This window comes from Lepidochelys kempii, chromosome 5 (genome assembly GCF_965140265.1).
Source record: "Lepidochelys kempii isolate rLepKem1 chromosome 5, rLepKem1.hap2, whole genome shotgun sequence".
Classification (NCBI taxonomy): Eukaryota; Metazoa; Chordata; order Testudines; family Cheloniidae; genus Lepidochelys; species Lepidochelys kempii.
In genome coordinates this window covers 51242849-51267313 of record NC_133260.1, presented here as the reverse complement: position 1 = coordinate 51267313, position 24465 = coordinate 51242849, and the positions used below count along the sequence as shown (strand labels likewise).

Genomic DNA, 24465 nt, shown 5'->3' with positions numbered 1-24465 from the left:
AGCTAAACTTTCTCTGCTCATTAAACCAACTCCTTTTAAATTCTACCTTACCCACTGCACGGAGTGTTTCTAAAACAAATGAAGAGCCCCTGAAGAACTTTTAAATTCTTCCAGGAATATAGTAAACTCCAGGAGTAGGGCCCTACTAAATTCATGGTCCATTTTGGTCAATTGCACAGTCTTATGATAGATGAAATCATTAATTTATGATTTCATCTATCTAAATCTGAAATTTCATGGTGTTGTAAGTGTAGGGGGTCCTGACTCAGAAAGGAGTTGTGGGGCATTTGCAAGGTTACTGTGGGGGGGGGGGGGAGGTTGCAGTACTGCTATCCTTACGTCTGTGCTGCTGGTGCATTCAGAGCTGGGCAGCGGGAGGGCGGCAGCGGCTGGCTGGGAGCCCAGATCTGAAGGCAGAGCCACCACCAGCAGCAGCACAGAAGGAAGGATGGCCTGGTGTGGTATTGCCACCCTTACTTCTGCGCTGCTACTGGCGAGATGTTGTCTTTAGAGCTGGGCACCCAGCTAACAACCGCCGCTCTCTGGCTGCCCACAGAAGTAAGGGTGGCAATATCGCACTCCCCCTACAATAACCTTGCAAACACCCAACACCGTAACCCACCCCACCCCCGCACGGCAACTCCCTTTTGGGTCAGGACTCCCAATTTAAGAAACACTGGTCTCCCTCTGTGAAATCTGGTCTTGTGTGTGCTTTTAACCTAATCTATACAGATTTCACAGGGGAACAACACCAGATTTCATGTCCATAATGCATTTTTCATGGCTGTGAATTTTCTAGGGCCACATACATGCTCATGGATAGAATTAAAATAAATACAAATAAGAGGTCAAAATAAAGTCCTTTCCTTTTCAACTGGTGGTGATCTGTTTAGTGTGCCAACCCTTTTTTCTCATTTCCCATTGCCCCACTACATCCCTACCCTGTCACAGTAAAAGGAGCTAATTACTTTGGATGTTTTTGCATGTGGATTTTCAGAATAGCAGCTGTGTTAGTCTGTATCCGCAAAAAGAAAAGGAGTACTTGTGGCCACTTAGCGACTAACACAAATTTATTTGAGCATAAACTTTTGTGAGCTACTGTTAGCTCACAAAAGGTTATGCTCAAATAAATTTGTGTTAGTCGCTAAGTGGCCACAAGTACTCCTTTTCTTTATATGTGAATGTGAGTCTTGTTTCTTTGTCGGTGTTTTTTAACCTAGTTTCTTGTATCACATTTATGTGCACTAATAGCAGCCACGCAAGAAAAAAGTCACTATGATAAGCCATAACCACTTCTTGGTGTCCAATATGACCTTGTGGTGATACATTTAATACCTTTTTAAATAAATCTTCAGCTACTGCGGTCACTAATACGTCGGGGTAATGGAATTTTATAAAATACTAAATTTCAAAACCTGTATTTGATGATTAAAAGAGCCTGAGATAAATACAACCGTGGCACTTGTGGGTAGGCCTTTTTTTAGAATGCCGCAGTTTCCATATTATTGACTAATCTCCACATTTCTAAAAAGTAGATTTAATTTTAATTGAATTCATGTACAGAAAAAATCTGAGCTGGTGAAGTTTAATGGCACAATACCGTAGACTTCTGGACTCCTGTCCTAATTAGTGAACACAGTTTTCCTTGGTCTCTTGTCTTCTCGTGTGTGTGGTTTTTGGTTTTTTGTGTTTTTTTTTTTTTTTTTTTCCCCCTAGATATAGGTAGAGAATGTTTTGAAACACATGTGGGCACTCTGTTTAAGGTCCCAGAAAAGGAAGGGGTATTTTTAACTTGAGGTAAAATCTTAGTGAAGAGGTGGTTTGTAGTTTTTGTATAGGTTATCAAGTCTAAGATTAGGCTCCTCAGTAGGCTTTGACTCAACCTGCTTCAGGGGAAATCTAATCTGACCTGATACCTTGTGTGAAAACTACAAACTGCCTTGCCTTCACTAGGGTTTTTTTCCTCAAATTAGTTAACTCCAGTTAAGAACACACTTTTTTTTTTTTTTTCTTTTCCCTCCCCCTGCTCAGTGAAGACAAGACCTCAGGGTGATGTCAGATGAGCTATGTGAGTGAAAATTTACCTCTCAAGTCACTTTTAGTTACCATTCACTTTTTTCTTTATAAATCTATATTAAGTGAAATTCATATTTGGGATCAAGGGGGCCTTTGCTAAAGATCTAACATCCTTGACTCCTATTCAATAAAGGTATTAAAGCTCTTAGTAAACATGCTTGAAACCTCCTGAAAGGTCCTTTCTGGTTTTTACTGGGAGAAAAAATTTGTTTCCTAATGTTTCTGGTTTAAAACTTAAAAAAAAAGAAAAAAAAAAAGAAGAAAAAAGTCTAAAGTTTCAAAAAATAAAAAAGCAAAAAAGGAGAAGGTCAATTTAAAAAAAATCCTTTTCATGTCACCTTTGAGGAGTTTCTTAAAAAGAAAAGAAAAAGAAAGTTGACTAGGTGGTGGTCCTGCAGCAGTTCTCTTCATGTTTCATACAGGCACCGCTGAAATCAGTGCAGGTGCCCAAGATCCATCCTCCTTGGTATAAAAGCGTGGGGGGAGGGGGGTTTCCAGCAGGATTTACTCCTCTGCTAGTCTTAAATAGCTTCAATTTGGACTGCTCAGTATGCTCTAAAGCCCATATTATTGGTCTGGAAATTGGGGATGTTCATCTGATGGGAAGATGTCAGAATTTTAATTTGGATTAGGATGCTGATTTATGTGGAGAGGGAGGAAAGGGCAGCTGTTTGTGGGTGTTTTGGAGGGGAGCACTGAACTGATTTTTTGGCACCTTGAATGGATGGTTTTGTCTTTAACTAATATCTGCTACAAATTTTTTCTTTTTTAGGCTATTGCCATTGTGTTGGGATTCTTGGTTATTGTGGCTCTTGCCATAATCATATACTTTTCTGTAAAGACCCGAAATCAGATGAATTATTATGGTAAAATGAACATTCTCTGGGATAAAGCAAAGGTTTATGAAGAAGATCCCCCCAATGTAGAAGAATGGGTAAGTTTTTCATATTGGATGCTTATTCTAAACAGGTATAAACCCTCAAATTTCTTTTCAAATTCAAGGTTTCTATGCCCCAAATTTGACTCACCTCTATTATAAGTGACATGATTATGTAAAACTCTCATTTTAAAAAAACCCAACCCCATATCTTTAAAAATCTGGGGGGAGAAAATATTACCAAGAGCATAGTACTAAGAGCAACTCCACAATAACAAGTCAGTTTGCACATGGAATAGAGCAAAAGCACTGTTAAACTAAGTGTCGGTTTTCAGCTTCTACGATGGGTTGTCTCCAACAGTAAAATTATTGTAAAATTTACTATCGTATTTTAATAATATTCAGGGCTTGTGTGTATTGTTATACGAAATACTCTGTAAACAGATGGTCTCAGGTGATTAAATCAATCTATACAGTGATACTAAGAACATAATCGGAAGAGGAAGCACATAAAACTGTAACGGTACTTTGATGTAGTCTCCCAGTTAAACGCTCTGGAAACCAAGCAACTGGGCTGTGAGATCTGTTATCCAACTTTGAGAAACATCCTTATTAGCTTTTACTTGTAGCTGCTTTTCAAAAAGCCCAGATGGGTATCACGCAATCTAAAGTAAATCACACACAATTTCAGGGGTACTTGATTTCTTAATGCTTGTAACTGCATTCACAGTATTCATTGTGTACCTTGTAAGTGTGTTTATGACTCATGTGATTCTGCCTGTGCTCATTGGGTAAAGGTCATGAGCCAGGACTGTACTGGGAACTGCTATAAAGATTCATTTGAAGTAAATGTTTCGGTGAGACAGTTTCTGGGTGTGTCTTTTCATTACTTGCTTACTTGTGTTTGAAGATGGCAGAAAACGGAATATACAGGAAACTATCAGTAAAACTTAAAACCCTGATGATTGATGTCTTGAGGTTTTTTTGTTTTTGTGTTTTTATTTTTGTCAGTATAAAGAGGTGGTAGCCTCTCCACAGTTAAGGTTTTGGCGAGTTTCTGTTGCAAAGGTCTCTTCTAGTCTCTTAGAATTTATGGTTTGGAAGATTGTTTTGGCCAGAAAACTGCCAGATATATTCTGAAAGTGAAGGATAATAAACTTTGTTTGAATTACAGTTACGATTACATTTTAGAGACTTCTGCTCTTCTGTTTCTTTTGTCTCCTCATAGGTCTGTAATAGCTTGTTTTTACACCTTCACATTTTCTAGGTAGTTGAGTCTCCTTCAATTCATGTCCTAGCTTTATCTGAAAAAATGAGTTTAACTTATTGTTCTGAGACCCAGTCCTGCTCTAAGTGATGATGGTTGTAGTTCTTTGCCACTGCAGTGGAAGAATTGGATACTATGCATGTGAACATGTAGTTCTCTAATGGCTGGCAGTGTCTTAGAAATAATTAGGGGGGTGGTTTGGTTTATTTTATTTTTTTCTGTATATGTTGGTCTCCTTTTAGTTTAAGGAGTAGATGTTTGGTTTTGGATACCAGGCTAAGGTTCCAGTACTGGCTGTGTTGGGGAATGTGGTAGTAGCCTCTTAACAGTTGTCACAATAGTCCATGATTATTTTGAAAATGGTGGGTTGTTTTGTTTTTATCAATCTTACCACTCCATACAACCCTCCCCACCCCCCGGAGCTCTTAAACTTCTAGGGTTAGGTCTTCTTGAGAACTAGAACACTCTCTGAACATTTATATGAAACTAAGGTTTCAGCCATGTTAGTCTGTATTCGCAAAAAGAAAAGGAGTACTTGTGGCACCTTAGAGATTTAAATTGGTTAGTCTCTAAGGTGCCACAAGTACTCCTTTTCTTTATATGAAACTAAGGGAGTACTACTTGAGGTGAAAAGATTTTGTTTTCTGTGTGAAGTTTTTGCTAAGTGTCTTACCTTTCAGAGACCCTCTCTGTCTGCCCAGAAAAATCACATTATAGCATGAAATGAAACCTAGGGAGCTCTGGAAATTGCTTTGTTAAAAGATTGTTCTGTTCCTGGTTTTGAAGAAATTGTCATTGATTGAAAAGTTAATCATGCTTCACAGCCAATGAGACTGAGGAAGGAGAGAATATAGTGACAAAGACTATTTTTGCCTCTGACTTCCAAACTGAACAGGACTAACTTTCAAAAGTGAAGAATGATTGACAACTACCCCTTTTATTCAGGTTCTGATAGTGCACCCATCACTGTGGTACCTGGGTTCATGCCTCACCAAAATTATCCCTTAATTTAGGATATGCACAGATGGAGGTGACTGAGGAGCTGAGAGTTCAGCTTACTAAAAGTTACACAACTTGTGGCACAACTGGGCACAGAACTCTCTTAAATCGTGACACATTTTGGCGGCAAAGTCTAGTTCAAGACCCTAAAATGAATTTTTAAACTTAAGCGCTGCCCAGTCATTTCTCCAGCGTAACAGCTGGGCTTGAAGGGAAGTGCGGTGTTTTCCCTTTTGACGTCTCACTGCCTGTCGTCTCATCTGGTGTTAAGACATCAAGGGGAAGCACACTTCCTTCACAACACACCTGGGACTTGTCTATTGTATCCTGACATTTTGAAATGACCCAAATCTTGTATCTGTTCTTAGGACAGCACTACTAGGACAGCACTTTTCTCAAACTTCATTGCATCGTGACCCCCTTCTGACAACAAAAATTACAACATGACCTCAGGAGGGGAGACTGAAGACTGAGCTGGCCCGAATCCCATGGCCTGAGTCCCACCACCCTGGGCAATAGGGGGGGTCAAAGCTGAAGCCCAAGGGCTTTTGCCCGGGGGGGCGGGGGCGCCATGTAACTAGCCCTGGGCAGTGGGGTTTGGGTTTCAGCTTCAGACTTGCTGGGGCCCAACACCAGCCTTGGCAACTCCATTAAAATGGTGTCACAACCTAGGTTCCCTGTAAGCTGTGCAGCTGCCATGCAGGTTGCCTGGCCCAGGCCCGCCGGAGTTGCCATGGCCAGTGAGTCCCCTCTCTCTCTCTCGCCCGAGCCCCCTCCCACACTCCGAACCCCTCGGGCCCCACCCTACCATATGAAGTTTTATGTGCACCAATATGGAGGTGATGTGTCACACAGCACCTCCATATTAGTCCACTTAAAAATTAAGTCCACACACGCTGGGAAAAATTAGAGGGAACACTGGTCATGACCCACTTTGGGGTCCCGACCCACAGTCTGAGAACCCGTGAACTAGTATGATATTAAGTGACTGTAAAGGGGAGAGATTTTGTTTTTAAAGTTCAGGGTTTCTTGGGGGTGGAGTTTGCGGTTTTGTTTTTTTTGGCTGCTTTATAAAGATGATGTGAAGTTTGTTTGTTTTTGTGTTTTTTTTTTTTTAAAAAGTAGAAATATCAGACAAGTACAAGTAAAGTCTATTTTCCTGGTCCACTGAAAGACTTCTTGTGGGAATGGGGTCTGGTGATAGAGCTGGTTCTGAACTTTCTGATGAAAGTGGTTTTAGTCGGAAAATGCCACTTGGTTGAAAACAAACATGGAACATAGTAGTTTTTATGAACTTCTGGCAAAAGTCAGGCAGGGTTCCAATGGAGAGCTTCTGGGGTCTGCAGCTCTGAGAGAGCCTGGCCGTGCTTCACAGCAGGGAGCCTGTATACCAGGGGTGGGCAAACTTTTTGGCCCGAGGGCCACATCGGGTGCAAAATTGTATGGAGAGCCAGATAGGGAAGGCTGTGCAGCCCCAACGGCCTGGCCCCGCCCCCTTTCCAACCCATCCCACTTCCTGCCCCCTGACTGCCCCCCTCAGAATCCTTCCACCCATCCAACAACTTCCTGCCCCTTATCCAACCCCCCCAGCCCCCTTACCATGCAGCTCAGAGTAGCTTGTCTGGCCGCCCAGCTGGAGCCAGACACACTGCCCTGCATGAGCGTGCAGGTGTGCTGCCCGCGTGGAGGCGTGGCTGCAGGGATGGGGGAACAGTGGGCTAGCCTCCTGGGCCAAGAGCTCAGGGGCCGAGCAGGACTGTCCCCATGTGGCCCGCGGGCCATAGCTTGCCCACCTCTGCTATATATGCTGAGAGCATGGGTAAGACATCTGGTCTAAGGAACCTCCTCCGTTCTTTCTTGTTGCTCTACCAGCCAAGTTCTGCCAAAATATCTCTGTTCTGATTGCCATTTCTAGATCTCTACTTCTCCATCCTAAGTAGATAACTTCCATTGTTCCCATTATGTGCTGTTTTTCCATGTGTCAAAAGTCAACACACTTTTTCTGAGGTCTTCGTTCCAACTTCTAAACTTTCGTGTGTGACCTGATCAGGATTTGAACTCTTCCTAGCTGTAAACGATTCATGCATTCGTGAAAACACTGTCAAAACAGACTTTTTAACGTGGGAATAACTAAACAGTAATGTGGATTTAAAATGCATGAGTTTTTTCCTAAATTGGACAACTAAATGTTTCCTCTGCTGATAAACCTTGTTGAATGTACATCCTAACTTTATGCTCTAATTTGCAATTGTTCATATGTGTTTGAAGAGGAAAACACATTGATGCTTTATCTACATGCAAGCTGTGTTTGTGTCCTGTCCTTTAAAGCTCATGTTGTCCAGAATAAGTTACATTCCTCTCTTAGACTGTGTCTACACTACAGACCTTACAGCAGTACTACAACAGCTGTACCACAGCAGCTGCACCGCTGTAAGGTCTCCTGTGTAGTCACTGTATGCCGACATAGTGCTGTCACAACGGTGCGTCTGTCGGTGAAACTTATGTCAGTCAGGGGTGTGTGTTACTGACAAAGTTTTACCAACCAACAAAGGTGCTAGTGTAGACATAACCTGAGACTGAAGGACAGTTGCTAAAGGGTGGATATCTAAATGTGTTTGTTTCCTTGTCATATTTTCCTCCAGCCTAAATTCTGGTCTAATTAGAGTTGCACTAGCATAATGTAAGGGGTGTGACTTTTAAACCAATTTGGTTACATTGATGTGACTTTGTGGACACTCCCACATTGATTTAAACCTGGCTTATGTTGGTTTGAATTTACAGGGGCAAACTACGTTGCCAGGCTTAAACAGATGGGAATGTGCCCACATAAGTTTTCACTAGTTCAGCTAAATGTAATTAAATTGGCACAAGTTTGTGAAGCCATACCCTTATTCTTCAAAGATTTTATGTTGAAAAAGAATTGAGCCCTTATGAACAACCTTATTTGGACTTTTATTTAAGGAAATATGTCTATTTACTAGCTTGGGTGGTTTTTTAAATTGTGCTTCCCTCTCCTCAGGTTGTTTTTCCTCCCGCATCTCCTCCCCACCCCCTTTTTTTTTTCTCCCTGTAAGCAGTGTAGTATAATCTCCAAGTATATTTTTCTACGGCAAAAAGTGAAGGGTTTTGTGTGCACTTGAACATTCTATCGGCTAACAGAGCTGATTCCCACAGCTAGGAAGGGAGAGGGAGATAAAAATAGGTTTCAGAGTAACAGCCGTGTTAGTCTGTATTTGCAAAAAGAAAAGGAGTACTTGTGGCACCTTAGAGACTAACCAATTTATTTGAGCATGAGCTTTCGTGAGCTACAGCTCACTTCATCGGATGCATACCATGGAAACTGGTCCTGTCATCCAGAGTGCACAAACTTTGTACATGGTTCATAAGTAACACTCATTCTTTACGGCAATATAGGTTTTTAGAAGTTGTTGCTGCTTTTTCCCTTGTCTGTAGTGTGTGGGGGAAAGTAAGAGTTGAGATCCTACCAGTGCAGCATTCTGAGAGCTTTTGTTTGTCTCTTGCCCGCTGCCATTCTAAATTAAGTAGCTTCTTTCTCTTTTTGATCTACCTTTCTGGAGCCTTGTCCATGCCAGCAAACTTTGTAGCAGCAATTGACTACTGATGAGAGTAAGGGTGAAAGCTGCAGTGAAGCCAGGGCTTGGGCATCTTTACCATGGTATCACAACAGATGACATGATGGGTACAGCATGAACCTTGGCTATGCTACAACTTCCATGGGTGGTGAATTATATGTATACCTTTTACTAGTGGAGATGCACTTAGGTCTCTTATTTGTTCCTGTGTGTGTGAGCTGTAGCTCACGAAAGCTTATGCTCAAATAAATTGGTTAGTCTCTAAGGTGCCACAAGTACTCCTTTTCTCTTTACTATTGAGTGTCTGTGTGGTATGTCTCCTTGCTCCAGGCCATGCTGGTGCTGCCTCTTCTTCATCAGCAGAAGCACAATTAGACTGAAGCTGATCTGGTACGATAAGCACTTTTCTCCTGGCTTAGCAGTTACAGAATGGCACTGACTAGGCTTTCATGTCTGCTTTTAGGGTGGCTCCATCTGCTACAATTAGTGGGAACAAGAACATTGGCGTAATAGTCCCACAATAGAATTTGAAAAACTGGTATTGATGAGGAGATGCAGGATATTGACCTCTTGTGCCAACCCTAAACCCTTCTCTATTCATAGAGATCTCTAGTTATTAAAAAAGCAGGGAAAAATCAGTTAAGTGATATTTTGGAGTTAAAAAAATACTTCTGATGCCATATCAAATAAAATCTGGAAGAAAATTGAATGTTTTGAGACTCTTCCTTGGAAAACACTTCGGATGTAAAACACCCTGTAGAACTGGAAAAACTAGTTGAGCCACCCTTTTGTCCAAAGAAACCCTAAAGGGATTTCATGCCTGCATATTTTCACAACATTAAAATCTCTAGATTAGACACAGCTTTGAGAGTAAAAAGAAAAGGAGGACTTGTGGCACCTTAGAGACTAACCAATTTATTTGAGCATGAGCTTTCGTGAGTTACAGCTCACTTCATCGGATGAATCCGATGCATCCGATGAAGTGAGCTGTAACTCACGAAAGCTCATGCTCAAATAAATTGGTTAGTCTCTAAGGTGCCACAAGTCCTCCTTTTCTTTTTGCGAATACAGACTAACACGGCTGTTACTCTGAAACCTGTCAGCTTTGAGAGTAAAGCCCTCTTCTGTCTGAACTGTGAAGAGTAGGCAGTCTTGCAAACAATCAATAGTGTCATGTACACAATACCCAAATATAAATTTAAGACTCTAAAATGCTTAATGCTGGAGGACACTACAGAGAGGTAAATTACAAACATACCTGTTGTATTTAGATCCATTGAGCACAATCTAGTTAATTCGGGGCCCAGTTAAGAAAGGTTCTTAAACTCGTGCCAGACTTCAAGCACGTGAATAGTTTCCTTGACTTTAGTGGGTCTACTTGTGTTTAAATAACTTGTTGAACTGGGGCTACAAATAAAGCTGATCACCCAGTTGCTCTGAAAGTCCTATTGTTTCTCAGCCAACTACATTAATCTACTCCTTCTACTCTAATCTTCACACTTTGAAAGCCTGCCCCTTTCAATTTTCAGGTCACTCTTAATGGCATCTTTTTAAGAAATATAAATAAAAGTTACGCTTCAAATAAAACAATCTTCTCCTTTTCTCCTCCCCCCCCCGCCCCATACTATTTCTACTTCCAATTCCAAAATTGCTCCACTTCCTTCAAACTGACCCCCCCACCCCAAAAAAAAAGACAGTAGTAATGGGCTGGGGAAGACTTATGTAGTCAACCCTCATTCATTAATCTGGTGCTGATACGAAGCAGCTGCTGAGGCTTATCTGAAAGTGATTAAAACTATTCCATGGGACTGCAAGTGTAAGACCCTTTTTTCATATACTTGTAAGCTATCTTGTTTCAGAAATACCCATAGCACAAATACCTCATGTAACAATGGGCAGCAGAATCAAATTTCTTTATAAATACAAACACAGGACTCTCACGCTTTGGGCCTAGAGCTTCCTGTGCCAAAAAGGGTGAAATTGCTGTGGTGCTAAAGGATTTATTTATTTATGGTCCTCTGTGGTCCTCAGTGATGTCTAGCATGTGAGGGATCTTCAGACAACAATCCCCCATGCGCACACGAGCTCAGCCCTCGGAAGCATTCAGTCACGCTTATTTCAATCCGAGTCTCCACGTCTCTGTGGTCAGTGCTACCCTAGTATTAAAATAGAGCCTCATGACTTCATCATAGGGGTGCTAATGTCTCAGTCAGCTGCTATACATATAGGAACATTTTTGAATAATTTGTGTAATTCTAGTTCTGAAAACGCTTAATTTATTTTAAAAATCAAGCAAAACTGAGAGTGAACTGCTACAGGTCTTTGTTTAAAAAAAAAGAAAAGAAAAAAGCTTTCAGCCACAAAACTGAGATGGTATGTATTTTAATGTTTCTCTTTTTTGGATGGGGATTATTTTACTAGGTAAAAAATGTAAATGCAGAACCAGCAGAAGTAGCGGACTACCCAGATCAAGTTGCCAGTTCCATGGTTTACTCTGTTTCTGAGAAAGTTAATGAAAATCAAGTTTATACAGACACAACCTACAGAGCTATGCCGTAAGTAAACTGTTCCTGCCTTGTTAATGGATACAGAACACTAGAAGGGTCATAGAAATGCATTTAGACTCTTGCTCTAAAGAGAGGATCAAATCTTTATTCTTACTCAGGATTTCCTATGGAAGAACTTGGTGGGATTCTTACCTGAACAGTTATTGCAGATGTTATCCTGTCTGTAGGGTGTTGATTAACTTGTGAATGTTGACTTGATTTTGTGTCAATTTAATATTATAGTTTTCTAAGGTTATGGAAGATTAATGTGAAACTTTTACCTTTTAGTTTGTAAAAATCAAGCGAACTTTTACACACAAGCCTCAGCTCAAAGTGTAGTTGAAAGGGGTGGTCTCCAGGTTATGTTGTTCTTACTTATTCATAACATGTTTTTGATATGAAATAGTTGCTAGTCAATTTGTTTTAAGATAATCTAGGAATTGGCTGTATTTTGTAGTATTTATCCATATTCGTCCCTTTCTGGTGCAGAGATTTTTAGTTGCTGTCTGTCGCTTGCATTATGCACTTTTATCCTTGTTTTGACTTGCAGTCTGGTCTGCAGAGATTACTTACATTGAAACTAGTGCTGTGCAGAGTACAAAGAGCCTAGGATAGATTCTTCTAAGGCATTTATCATTTTGGTGTCCAAGCACCAGAGTGTGTAAATATTTAAAGGAGAAAAGGGAAATACTCCTTACCATAAACCATAGTGGAGGTAGGGGGAATTAAACAGAGTATGCTGATGAAGGAAAAATTGCACCTATGTTTGAAGAAGAATAGAAGGGAACTGTCAGAGCTGTGGGGGTAGGGTGTGTGTGGGGGGGGGTGGGGGGAGAGTAAATTTAAATGCATGAAATTCAAAGATGGGGTGCTGAAGAGAAACACTGACTGGGTGGATAAATACATTCACTTCCAAACAAGCAATCAATAATGGTAGTCTAACCAGGTTCCTTCTAAAAAGAAAGTACTAAAATCAACTCATTCTAACCCACCCCTATATCTCTTTATCCTTGGAAAAATTATCAGTCTCTCATATGAGTGGAAATATCAAGTCTCCTTAAGGTCATATTGATCTCTGAACTCCTTTCCCCCACCCTGGGGGAGTTAGGGCATGCTACAGAGTTTGTTGGCTTTGTGTCCGGACTAGAAGGTGTGTTCTTCAACTTTTAATTGCCCATCCGTATCTCTCTTGGGCTCATCTGTGGCACACGATGGCTGCTCTCCAGACTGGAAATCATGTAGCAAATCCACAACACTGGACTGCTGCTAAAACACACATGCTGTTCCTTTTTCTATGTTATAGAGCAGGCAGAGGACTTGGACTGTGCAGAAATTCCGCTTCTAAGCAGGACTCCTGTTCTCTGCTTGCTCATGATAATGGAAGAGACACCACTGCCAAAAGTGAGGGGGGTGGCTGGGTGTATGTGTGTGTATACCTGAAAAACAAACCCATGGCTGGGTCTAATTTGAGGTCGACAACCTGTCTGTTTAAATATAATTGTGGTTCTTTCCTGAATGCTTTAAATCAGAACATGTCTCTAAAGACTTTGGATATTCTTCATTGATTGTTACTCTCACATTTTGTGAAAAGAAAATTCGTTACAATTTGAAGATCTCCAGCAACTGCTTATAACTGTAGTTATTGACACACATTCAAATACTACAGACATTTCCTTCTCTTTCCTGCAGATCACTTGTCATACAGGCATTGATCTTTCAAGAAACTGTTAAATAGTGAACACACTGAAGTGTGAATCAGGCTCTGTACTTATGAAACACATTAGAATTTTGAAAACTAATTCAGAGCAACTGAACCCTGATTCTGGAATTCAATGCCAAATGTGCAGTATCTTAACTTTGCCACTCACAACAATTAGGAGGGGAGTTACACCTCTCCTCCCAGTAGATGCATCTTCTGTTCCAGTAAGTGCCAGAGATGATTTTCTAGATTAGTGGTCCCTGAACTTTTCAGGGTTGTGCACCCCCCACCCTGTTACTTCTGTCTGTGCCCCCTCCTGGCGCGCCAGGGCTTCTGGGGTGGGAGGGACATGGATGGGGTAAGGGGCTGAGGCCACAGTTGGGGCAGGGCCGGAGCTGAGGCTGGGAGTGGAGCCAGTGGGGCTGCAGCTGGGGGTGGGGTCAGAGCAGAGCTGGGGACGGAGTGGGGCTGGATGGCGTTCCTTTCCCGTCCCCTGTGGGGGCTGGCCCAGGCCTGTCTCACACCCCTAAAGTGGTGTGCCCCACAATTTGGGAACCCCTGCTCCTAGATACCCTTTAGCTGCATAGGGAAAGGAAAACACTTCAAATTCAGTAGGAATTTTTAAATTAAATTTATAATAGGATGAAGTCTTATGGCAAGTCTGAATGGAGTCCACTATATCTGTTTCTCTCAATGACAGGTGCATGGGCCAGCGCCAGTCCCTGAGATCTCCCTGACACAGTTTTAGGAAGGCAGCAAGCCTGTCCCTGATATCAAAAAGGTTGAGAAATACTGCACTAATCACTCTGTGGTACCTCTTAACCCTCTTTACTTCCCTCCTCTGACAGCTTTGGACTGGGGTGATCTTTTCTCCGTCTGAGGCATGCTGGATATAGTTTCCTTCAGAAGTATGCCTTGAAGTCAAGGCACAGAGAATATATTGCTAGTTCTAGGTGACGGTACTGTTTCATCCCACCCGGCACTGGACCCTGGTTCTGGTACTGACCCTGGTACTGGGGTCCCAGAAGTGGTGCCAACCAAAGTGGTGCAGGTGGAGGAAGAAGAGGCAGCCTATCCTCCAGGGCTGGCCTCTTCCTCCTCATCCCTGAATGAGGCGGTTGCAGGCCCCAGTAACCTGCTCCCTCCGGATGACTTCAGAGCCCATCAAGAGCTCCTGAAATGGGTCACCATAAACTTGGGGCTGGAAGCTGAGGAGCTGAAGGAGCCTGTGCACAATTTAATTGATATTCTGGCTGCAGTGACTCCCCCCAGAGTGGCCCTGCCAGTTAATGAGGTAGTATTGGGGCCTGTCAGGGTGCTATGGCAGACCCATTCGTGTCTGCCCCCATCTCAAAAAGGGCAGAGAAGTAGTACTATGTACCTGCCAGTGGGTTTGAGTACCTGTACTCACATCTCTTCTCCCCCGCCCTGGTCCCTGGTGGTGTCAGCTGCAAACAAGTAGGACAGACAGGACAGTTGAACTCTACTCCCGAAAATAAGGCGGCTAAGAGACTGGACCTGTTTGGACATACCACTTATTTGACAGGGGGGAAGGGATAGCTCAGTGGTTTGAGCATTGGCCTGCTAAACCCAAGGTTGTGAGTTCAATCCTTGAGGGGGTCATTTAGGTATCTGGGGCAAAAATTGGGGATTGGCCCTGCTTTGAGCAGGGGGTTGGACTAGATGACCTCCTGAGGTCCCTTCCAACGCTGATAGTCTATGACAGGCAGCCTCAAGTTACATATCTCTAACCAGCTGGCTCTAAGTCAGTATGATTTGAATCTGTGTGACTCAGTGGTCCAATTTAAGGACTCTCTGTCGCAGGAGTCGAGGCAGGAATTCATGGCCATCCTGGAGTAAGGCAAGATGCGGGGCCAGGGACCTCCCTCCTGACTGCTCTGGATGCGGCCGACTCAGCAGCCAGAACGATGGCGTCCGTCACGATGAGGCGCTGTTCGTGGCTCCAGTCATCAGGTGCCTCTCACAAAGTGCTGCAGTCCATCCAGGACCTCCCCTTCAAGGGTACCTCCCTGTTCTTGGAACAGACAAACATCAGGCTTCACCGCCTCTAAGACTCGAGGCCTATGCTTTGCTCCCTGGGCCTTTACACTACCCCAGCCTCAAGAAAGCATTTTAGGCCCCAGCAGCCTCCCAGATTTCTGGTGCCTCCCAGGCAAGAGCCCTACAAAAGAAAGGGAAAGGGCTATAAATGTTGTCAGCCCTTACCTTCTGCCTCAGCTTTCCAGTTGGGCTGACACAGATAGCCTGGTGAGGCCAGGCAGGCCTTTTGAAGGTAGGCCTAAGGATGGCATACCCATCTCGACGGCAGATCCATCCCCCTATTTGGTTTTGGACCGCCTGTCGCCCTTCCACCTGGCATGGTCTTAATAACATTGGATCATTTGGGTGCTCAGCACTATAACAGTTGGTTACATCCTCCAGTAACCCTTTGTGTCCCGTCTCCGTCCCCGCTACCTCCTTCCCCCATCCCTCTTCAAGGACCCTTCTCACAAGCAGCTTCTCATCCAGGAGGTGCAAGCCCTCCTTTGTGTGGGGGCTGTAGAGGAAGTTCCTCAGACATGAGAGGGAAGGGGTCTTATTCCCAATTTCCTAATCCTGAAGGCCAAAGGGGGTCTAATGGCCCTTCCTGGACCTGTGTCGCCTCAACAAATATCACAAGAAACTGAGGTTCCACATGGTCTCCCTGGCCTCCATCATTCCCTCCCTGGATCCAGAGGACTGGTATGTCAACCTCAATTTGAAGAACTCTTATGTCCATATCTCCACTTTCCATTGACACAGGAGATTCCTCAGGTTTGTGGTGGGCCAATGCCACTACTAATTCACTGTGCTTCTGTTTAGCCTGTCGGCAGCCCTGCAGGTTTTCACTAAGTAGTGGTTCCGGCCTTCCTCGGGCATTGAGGTGTACAAGTCTGCCCATACCTTGCCGACTGACTAATCAAAGGCCACTCACAGGCTCAAATCCAGCAAACACTGGCATAATATGGGCCACCTTTCAGGCGGTGGGCCTCATAATAAACAAGCAAAAGTCAACTTTGATCCCAGCTCACAGAATAGAGTTCATTGGCGTGGTACTTGACTCCAGCTCAGGCCTATTTACTGGAGACCATATTCTGAGCTCTGTCAGACTGGATCTCCCAGCTTGCAGCCTACCCTCTTACAACTGCCTGGGTTTGCCTCAAATTGTTGGGTCACATGGCAGCATGTACCTATTTGGTGCAGTAGGCGCAGCTATGCCTCAGACCTCTATGGATGTGGCTGGTGTCAGTCTACTCCCTGAGCAGACACCAAGTCCAAGTGGCGTTTTGGATTTTGCTGCCAAGTCCTAGCTTCACTGGCTTGGTGGAGAGACCTGGGTTCCATACCTTTTGCTGCCATGTATCTGTCAGTAACCTTGGTTTTGGATGCATCAGACCTGGGGTGGGGAGCCCACCTCAACAGTCTCATGACTCAGGGTATCTGGTCCCAGGAAGAACTCTTCCTGCAAATAAATGTCAGGGAACTCAGGGTGGTACACTTGGCTTGCCAGATGGTCCTTGCCCAGATCTAAGGCAAGGTGGTGCAGGTCTTGACAGACAACACAACTTCCATGTTTTACATCAACAAGCAGGGAGGAGCTCAGTTTTCAGCCCTGTGCTCTAGAAAATCCAGGAAGAGAGCCTATATGTTAACAACGATAGATCATGTAAATAGGAAATTTATATACAAAACATGATTATTTGCAGATACTATCACCATCCTGTGAAATTACTTGTTGGTGCAAATGCCATGTTTTTCCTAACCTTTTGCTCACCATAACTCTCTATTTCTGTTGCCCACTTCTTAATCTTCAGTGTCCTTTATTCTTCAGTGTCCATCCTAAAATGTGATACTCAGGATTGCGTCCAGGACAGTCAGTGTGGTCTCTCGATTCTTGCTATAAGCAAAATGTAGTTGAGTTTCTAAAATCTTAGGGGCATTCGTACAGCAGAAATGCTAATCGTGTAAGAAATTTCATACTCCATGGTTAGGTAACACACAGATTTCTATCCATTTGAAGGACAGCCTTTGACAGACCTACCTTTGACAGCCCTCTGGGCGACTGCCATTCTATGAGCTATTTTTTTTTTTTTAAATGGAGTGCAATTCCGTAACACACACTTTTAAAAATTCACAAGTAGCTTTCCTTGTATAGGGATATCTTCTAATTCTTTAAAAGGTTAGTTGATTACACTGGGCTGAAAGTGTATGTTTCTCAACTCACCAGTTCTAGGTGAAAATGGGAGCATGAAATCAGAGGTGGAGTGTTTTAAAAATCTTGGAAACTTGTTCCATTTGATTTTGGAACAAATGCATTCATATTTTATATTCATTTTGTTAGCCAAAGTTAGTGAATTAAAATGAGTGACTTTTGTTTTCCAAATACATGTTGAATTTTTTATAGAATAAAAATCCAGATTATTTTGTCTTTAATTGATCCTGTTAATACTTACCCTGCATGGTTAATGTTGATAATTCAGCCTGTAAATGGCAACTAATGAGATCTTTACCCCTTTTGGTAGGGAGTCTGAAGTTATTGTTCCATTAATGAAGGATCTCACGCAGTCAAATTATACTGGTAACAGTAGTTATGATGGATCGGCTAAGGAACCACCACAAAAGAGAAGAGCAGGAAGACGGAAAAGAACCAACTCTGATAACTATGATGCAGATTACACTACTGGAGGGGAGTCTTGTGATGAGCTGGAGGAGGACTGGGACAGGTACTGACAACAACTTCATCAGGCATTGAAATAATACTAACTCCCCTGCTTGTGATGCTCTAGATGAACTAACCCAGTTAATAAGTGTGGTGTCTGCTGAATGTGGTAGTGGTTGGAAGCTTGTTATTAATATAGCTGCAGTGCCACTTCTGTACTGTGAATAGTGGCAGCGTAAGGACTATTGGAATAGGAAGGAGGGCCTAGAAAGGTGGTGGGGAAAAGAGTTTCCTTTTATACTTGGAAACATTGCTGTTGAAAGGAGTATTTGCAGCAGTAGCATTATTAGCAGCAGTATCTGCTGTTACTTGTCTGAAGTAGCCTCTTCCACTGATGCTACTACCTAGAATGATTTCATAACGTGGTCACTGAACAAGACTTTGGGTGTCTTGGGACATCTGTATTCACCAGGATGCACCAAGTACATTTGAAGTGTCCCATTTATATTTTAATATTGAGACTGAAACAGTTAACCAATATAACAGATGCTTCAAAATTTGTTTGTGAGTTCCTAACACTGCTCACCAGAGCAAGTCAAGCTGAATGCGTACATGCTGCAAGCTCTTCCACAAGGCGGGTAATAAAACTCTCCCCTCCTCTGCAACACTCCTGTTACTTCAATATTGAAACACACTGACTTCCTCCCAAGCACACGCAGCAAATCTGTGCTAAACCCGCTTTCATAGTCTTTAATGTTCTCTCACAGTAAGTACTGCCCCTCTTCTCACCCCTCCCCCTCAAAAAAAAAAGTTTATTCTGCCCTGCATATAGACAAAAACTGACATGCTTTGGGTGATGAAGAAACTGAAATATTTGTTATGGACAGCTAGGATTTCATGCCGCTATGAAGCGGATAGTGCTTTTTGAGTGAAATTAGCCGTATTTAATAATAAATACAAGTGGTCTTTAATCAAGTTAATCTGTGGAACACTTGCTAAAAACTGATGGCTATTCCAAAATGAGCTGGTGAGAGGGCAGTAGTGGAATAATATAGCTGAATCCTAACCTGCAGAGGTGTAAGATTTATAAACCTACAAGAAAGAAGGATTAAACCATTCAAACCACTATAGAGTTTGGTAAGGTTAGCAATTTGCATTTAGGAAAAGCACTTGGGTATTTTTGCGTTGTATATAATGTGAATTGGGGAAGTTGGTTCCTGGGAAAATCCAGAAGATGGGAAGAGTACTAATGTTGTGCCAGTATTCAAAAAGGAAAAGTAGGATGACTTGGGTAATTATAGGCCAATTAGCCTGACATCAATCCTGGGCAAAATAATTGAAAAGCTGATATGGGATTCAATTAATAATGAATGAAAGGATAGGATTATAATAAGGCTTGGAAAGATTAGATTTTTATCAATTAAATGTCAATTTCACTGTTCACATGCAAAGCAACAAAAAAATATTTCCATCAGTAATCATCAAAATTTACAGATGGGTGAAGAAATAAAAATGCTGCTTTGAATATTTGGACACTTGATGACAGTTTGTGTTTTAACAGTTGTAAAACTAACTTTTTGAATCTCAACATCTGTAATTAATCACCTCACCCCTGCCTGATTTCCCGCAATTGTGAAAATGTAATCAGTAAAAAAAATTAAAAATGCCTAACAATAAACATTGATATTATCTTGAAATTATTTTAAAAAATTGAAGCCTAAATATAATTAATGCCAGTTAAATGTGATTTTATGGAATACAGGTCTTGTCATACAAATCTGACTATATACTTTGGTAAGATTACAAGTTTGATAATAAAAGTAACTGTGTAGATGTAATATACTTTGATTTTAATACTGCATGCTATTCTGATTTTAAAAATTTGGCTCTATACAATGGCTTAAGAACTAGTTAACTGACAGATCTCCGCAAGTAGATATCAGTAGGGAATCATCCTTGCATGGGCGTGTTTCTAGTGGTGGTCTCAAGGGATTGGTACTAGATCCAATGCTATTCAACATTTTTTTATCTATGATCTGGAAGCAATATAAAATCACTGTGGACAAAATTTGCAGATGACACATTGTTGGAATGGTAAGTCATGATGACTGGGAATCATGTGGAACAATCTGGTTTGCTTGATAATCTGGGCCCATTCAAACAGAATGTGTGTTAATAATGTCAAAAGCAAAGTTGCACATCTAGGAACAAGGAATGCAGGCAATGCTTACAGAATGGGGAGATGTATCCACGAAAGCAGTGACTCTGAAAAGGATTTAGGAATCAGTGAACAAGTAACTCGACATGAGCTCCCAGTGTGCTGCTCTGGCAGAAAGGCTAAGACCATTCACAGGGAATATTCAGTAGGAGTAGGAGGTTATTTTACTTCTATATATGGCATTGATGAGACTGACACTTGATTATTCCATACAGTTCTGGGGTCCACATTTTAAGAAAGATATTGAAACATTGGAGAAGGTACAGAAGAGGGTCACAAAAATGCATAAAGGGATGGAGAAAAGGTCTTACAGTAAGAGATTTGAAGTGATTAGTCTGTTTAATTTATCAAAAAGGAGATTGAGGGGTGAGGTGATTACAGAATACCTTCAGAGGGAGAAAATTGCAAGTACTAAAGGGCTCTTTTAACTTGAAGGAGAAAGACATAACAAGAACTGAGTAGTTTGCTATGTGGCCCTACCAGAGCCATTAGTTTCTCTGTCAAGAGCAGTAAATTTCATCCAAAACTTAACATGCGCACTCTCACCCTCCATCAAATGGATAAACAAATGTTTTTTCTGTTTATACAGCTGAAGATAGCCCATACCATATGTAACAAATGGGTTTTTCTCTCTCTCCTTCTCTTTTCCTTCCCCTCCGCCCCCACCAAATCTTCCCCTAGGGAATACCCACCAGTAACAACAGATCAACAAAGGCAAGCATATAAGCGAGATTTTGACTCTGGATTACAAGAATACAAGAGTTTGCAAGCTGAGCTTGATGAAGTCAGTAAAACACTCTCTCGACTGGATAAAGAGTTGGATGGCTATAGTGAAGACAGTGAGGAATATAAGGTATTTCCATGGAAAAGTTGAATGTTTAAGCAGGATATCTTGGGGGGGGGGGGGAGGTGGTGTTTGTTTTAATGTATGCAAAAATAGGTGCCATGTACCAGTGAATGCTAGCTTTGTCATACAAATTACTGTATAGCAAGTAAAAACTTAGACTTAGTGAACTGATCATGCGAAACTTACTGGATTTGAATTTGAAAAAGGAGCTTTTCAGAATTTAGAGGTTTTATTAAAATGTTGATGGGATACTGAAGATCTTAGTAATTGGAAAACTCTCCTACAAATAGGATGAAAAAACTTCCTGATCTTTTGATCGTAAGATGATCATATATTTTTAGACTCTGCTCCAGAGTTCTAGATCTTAACCTGGGATTAAAAACTATCCACGTACTGGAAGAAATACTGATGGTGGTGATCTCTTCTGTCAATATCAGGATTTTTGTCCAGCCTTAATATCATTCCCCACCTCCTGTAGATTTTTATTAAATGGGCCTTTCTCCTCTGAGAGGATGGCATGCACCATATATCCTAACACAAACAGATTTCTAGCTCTAAATCCGTCACTGTCTACCAGGCTGACTCCAAAGACTATTTTTATATCCTCTGTAGATCAACTGCCTTTCTTTGTAACTTTAGATTTTTTTCCAAATGTAGGTTAACCACTCAAAACCGTGTAACAGAATGTTAAACCTGTGGTGTTCATAGCACTGACATGAACTGTCCTACTTAATTTAATTTTCTCCCTAATTATAGATCGCTGCTGAACAGTACAATAGGATGAAGGCTATAAAAGCAGTAAGTATCATAATGTTCTCTTATTCTTGTTTGCTATTTCTAAGGACTTTTTTGTTTTTGTTTTAAAAAAGGGTGGTTTTTTTTTTTTCTTCCTTCTTTTCTCCCTGTCTGACTCGCATGCAGAGTGGCACCTGTTGGAAGCAGGTGCCAAGTACTTTTTCTTTTAGCAGATCTCTAATTGGGGCTTGCGCAGTAAATTCAAGAAGTCAAACTTGGCCCATCTCCAATGTAGTCAGGCAGTCTAGTTGTGACTGCTTATACCAGGACTGAAATTGGCCTAAACTACAGCGAAACCTGTTAAGAGGCTTCTCAGTATGACCAAAATATAATGGGTGTTTATGGTGAGATGACTCCATCTATTGCAGTACTGAATTAATGGCAACTGAGTAAAGACTTCAATGTGCTTAAAGCATTTTCTAGGCAGGCAGAATGCCCATTAAATAGCAAGACTAATAAAGCACTGGCAAAGGTTAATTATGGGGCAAGATTCCCTTGTCCTTCAATCCTAATATACAACATTCCTGATTTTCAAGCATTGGGCTTCTCTTGATTTAGTCTGTCAAATTATACGGGTTTGTAGGCAAACTTTAGTAAGGGACTAAGATTGAATTGGCAGGGAGATACTGAATGGATAAACAAGTCCTTTCCTATCTCTGCTGGTTTTATCTTCGTAGAAATTAAACAGTTACTTTACCTAATCTGAAACTTCTGCATACATGAGAACAGTATCTTCTGACTGCAATTTTTGAAAACTTTGAAACAATAGATGAAATGTTGCCACCTCTCACAATTTCATAGCAAGTCTCACGATACTTAGTGTCAGTCCTAATACTCCAGGTGATTGTCAGCTTTTTAGTAAAATAGTTTTTAGCTCTCATGGCTGCAGAACAAAGCTTTCAAAATGAGCTCTGAATGCTCAAAGAAAGAACACAAGGTCAATAGTTCTCCCCCACCCCAAAAAGAGACTAACTCATGATTTTTGAACTCTTGAGATTAGCAGTACTGGAGTTGAAACAATGTATTTCCTAGGTATTGGCAATATTTTTGCTACTGGTACTGGGAAGCTGCTTTGGACCTTGCATAGGAGGGTTGGTTGCAACTCCTGTCTCTTGATCAGACTGTGTCTGTGCTTATTTACATATGATTCCCTACTTGCTGGTCACCAATACACATTTGATTTTTTTTCCCAAAGCTTAGAAGTTCCTATTCGAATGGTTTCTTCTTACAGCAGGCTAGTGCAGTTGCTTTACCAGTTTAAGTACTTTTTTACAGTATAAAAGTAACTTAAGAGTCTAAGTGTTTTATCATTATACAAATTGCCAGAATTATATGTAACCAGATGAGCTGCTTAGATTCCTGGGTACCCTTTTCAGATAGGACTCAAGCTGAAGTTTACTGACTGACTTTTTATAACTCTGAAATTTATAATTTTATTTCAAATGCATTTTTATATTAATGTGCAGCCCTAGAGCATTTTTCATATGAAAAAAATACTTTTAGATACTTCTAGAGAATTCTGGTTGGTCTAATGCCACACTTGGTCTGTTTTTCTTTTTAGTCAGCAGACTACAAGAACAAAAAGGCACAGTGCAAGAAGCTGAAGAGTAAACTGTCCCACATAAAAAGGATGGTCAGCGACTATGACAATCGGAGATCGTAGAGAAGGAAAAGAAGGAAACAAATTACAATCACTAAATAGGTTATGTCCAGTTTTGTAACAATGGGATATAAAATGGCTTTGGTGGCAGCTGAGAACCAAAACCCCTTTTGTCTTACTGGTAAACAAACAAACAACCCACCACCACCAACAACCTCTGTTTTAGTTACCTCAATGTAACAAATTTTGATACCTTGTTTACTATGGAGTATGGCTAACAAACCAGACAAGGAATCTGTTCTCTTTGAAGCCTGGCATTTTTGCCTGGGAACAATTCAGGTCCAAGGCTTGTTATCTAAAAGTTGAACTTATTTAGAATTAAGTTGTTGAGGACTTTAAATATCATTGCCCTTGTCTGCATATTGACTCATTCCCCAGCTTTGTTCTCTACTCCATATGGTGTGCCCTAATTTTGAAAAGCAGTTTCCAGATAATACTGCATCTCTTGTGGCTCCTAGTTGCAACACATTTGGATCTGTGTTGCTGACATAAACAGTAAGCTCTGTGACCTTCAAAATTTCACTCCTCCAGTGTGCATTATATCCCACTGTAACCACCCCATTCGTAGGGTCATGATTAACCATTTGTTTAGGAATGTGTTAAGTTGCATAAGTAAGTGTATTAATGAGACCAATGTAGTGTGTAACTAATGAAAAAGTGAAACTAAATGTGAATATATTCGCTTTTTTAAAAACAATCTACATTTGTATTTTAGATTTGTTTATTGTACAGGCGTGTATTTAGAATAACCAGTTAATCTTTTTATGGCTTAAGTATGATTTGTAACTGTGTGACTATGTGCAGAATCTGGAAGTTCCTGTGAGCAGTTGTCTTCTGCTAAATATGATCTATTATTTGACAACTAAGTCAATGCATTGTCTGATGCAATTAACTTTGACCATTGTTTTTTTTAAAACAGCCAAAATGTTTTGACCATTGTAATTAAAATAGTTTGGTGGGGGCCTAAATGAACTAAAACCAAAGTGAAGTTCAGTGATTTTAATAAAGTTCTGAATCTTCCTTTTTTAGGCTTAAATTCCCATGCTAGCTGCTATTTTTTTTAAATGGTCTCTTAAGAGGAAAAAGAAGTGACTCTTCGTGGAAATTCCAGAACACTTTTTATACATAATAAAACAATCTTTTCTGAAAGTTGCACTCTTAAATTTTTAATAAAAAGAAAAGGAGTACT

The 24465-nt window shown here is 41.3% G+C and overlaps 1 protein-coding gene across 1 annotated transcript in view; it reads left to right on the top strand.

Annotated features, from left to right (window-relative positions):
- The window catches only part of OCLN (occludin), a 28194-nt gene extending 3729 nt beyond the window's left edge, over positions 1–24465 (top strand). Inside the window, exons 4-9 of the mRNA XM_073346206.1 lie at positions 2849–3010; positions 11234–11367; positions 17620–17820; positions 20656–20827; positions 21578–21619; positions 23178–24465. Coding sequence (XP_073202307.1) covers positions 2849–3010; positions 11234–11367; positions 17620–17820; positions 20656–20827; positions 21578–21619; positions 23178–23279 — 813 coding nt within the window. The 3' untranslated portion in view covers positions 23280–24465. The remainder of the gene's footprint in view (positions 1–2848; positions 3011–11233; positions 11368–17619; positions 17821–20655; positions 20828–21577; positions 21620–23177) is intronic.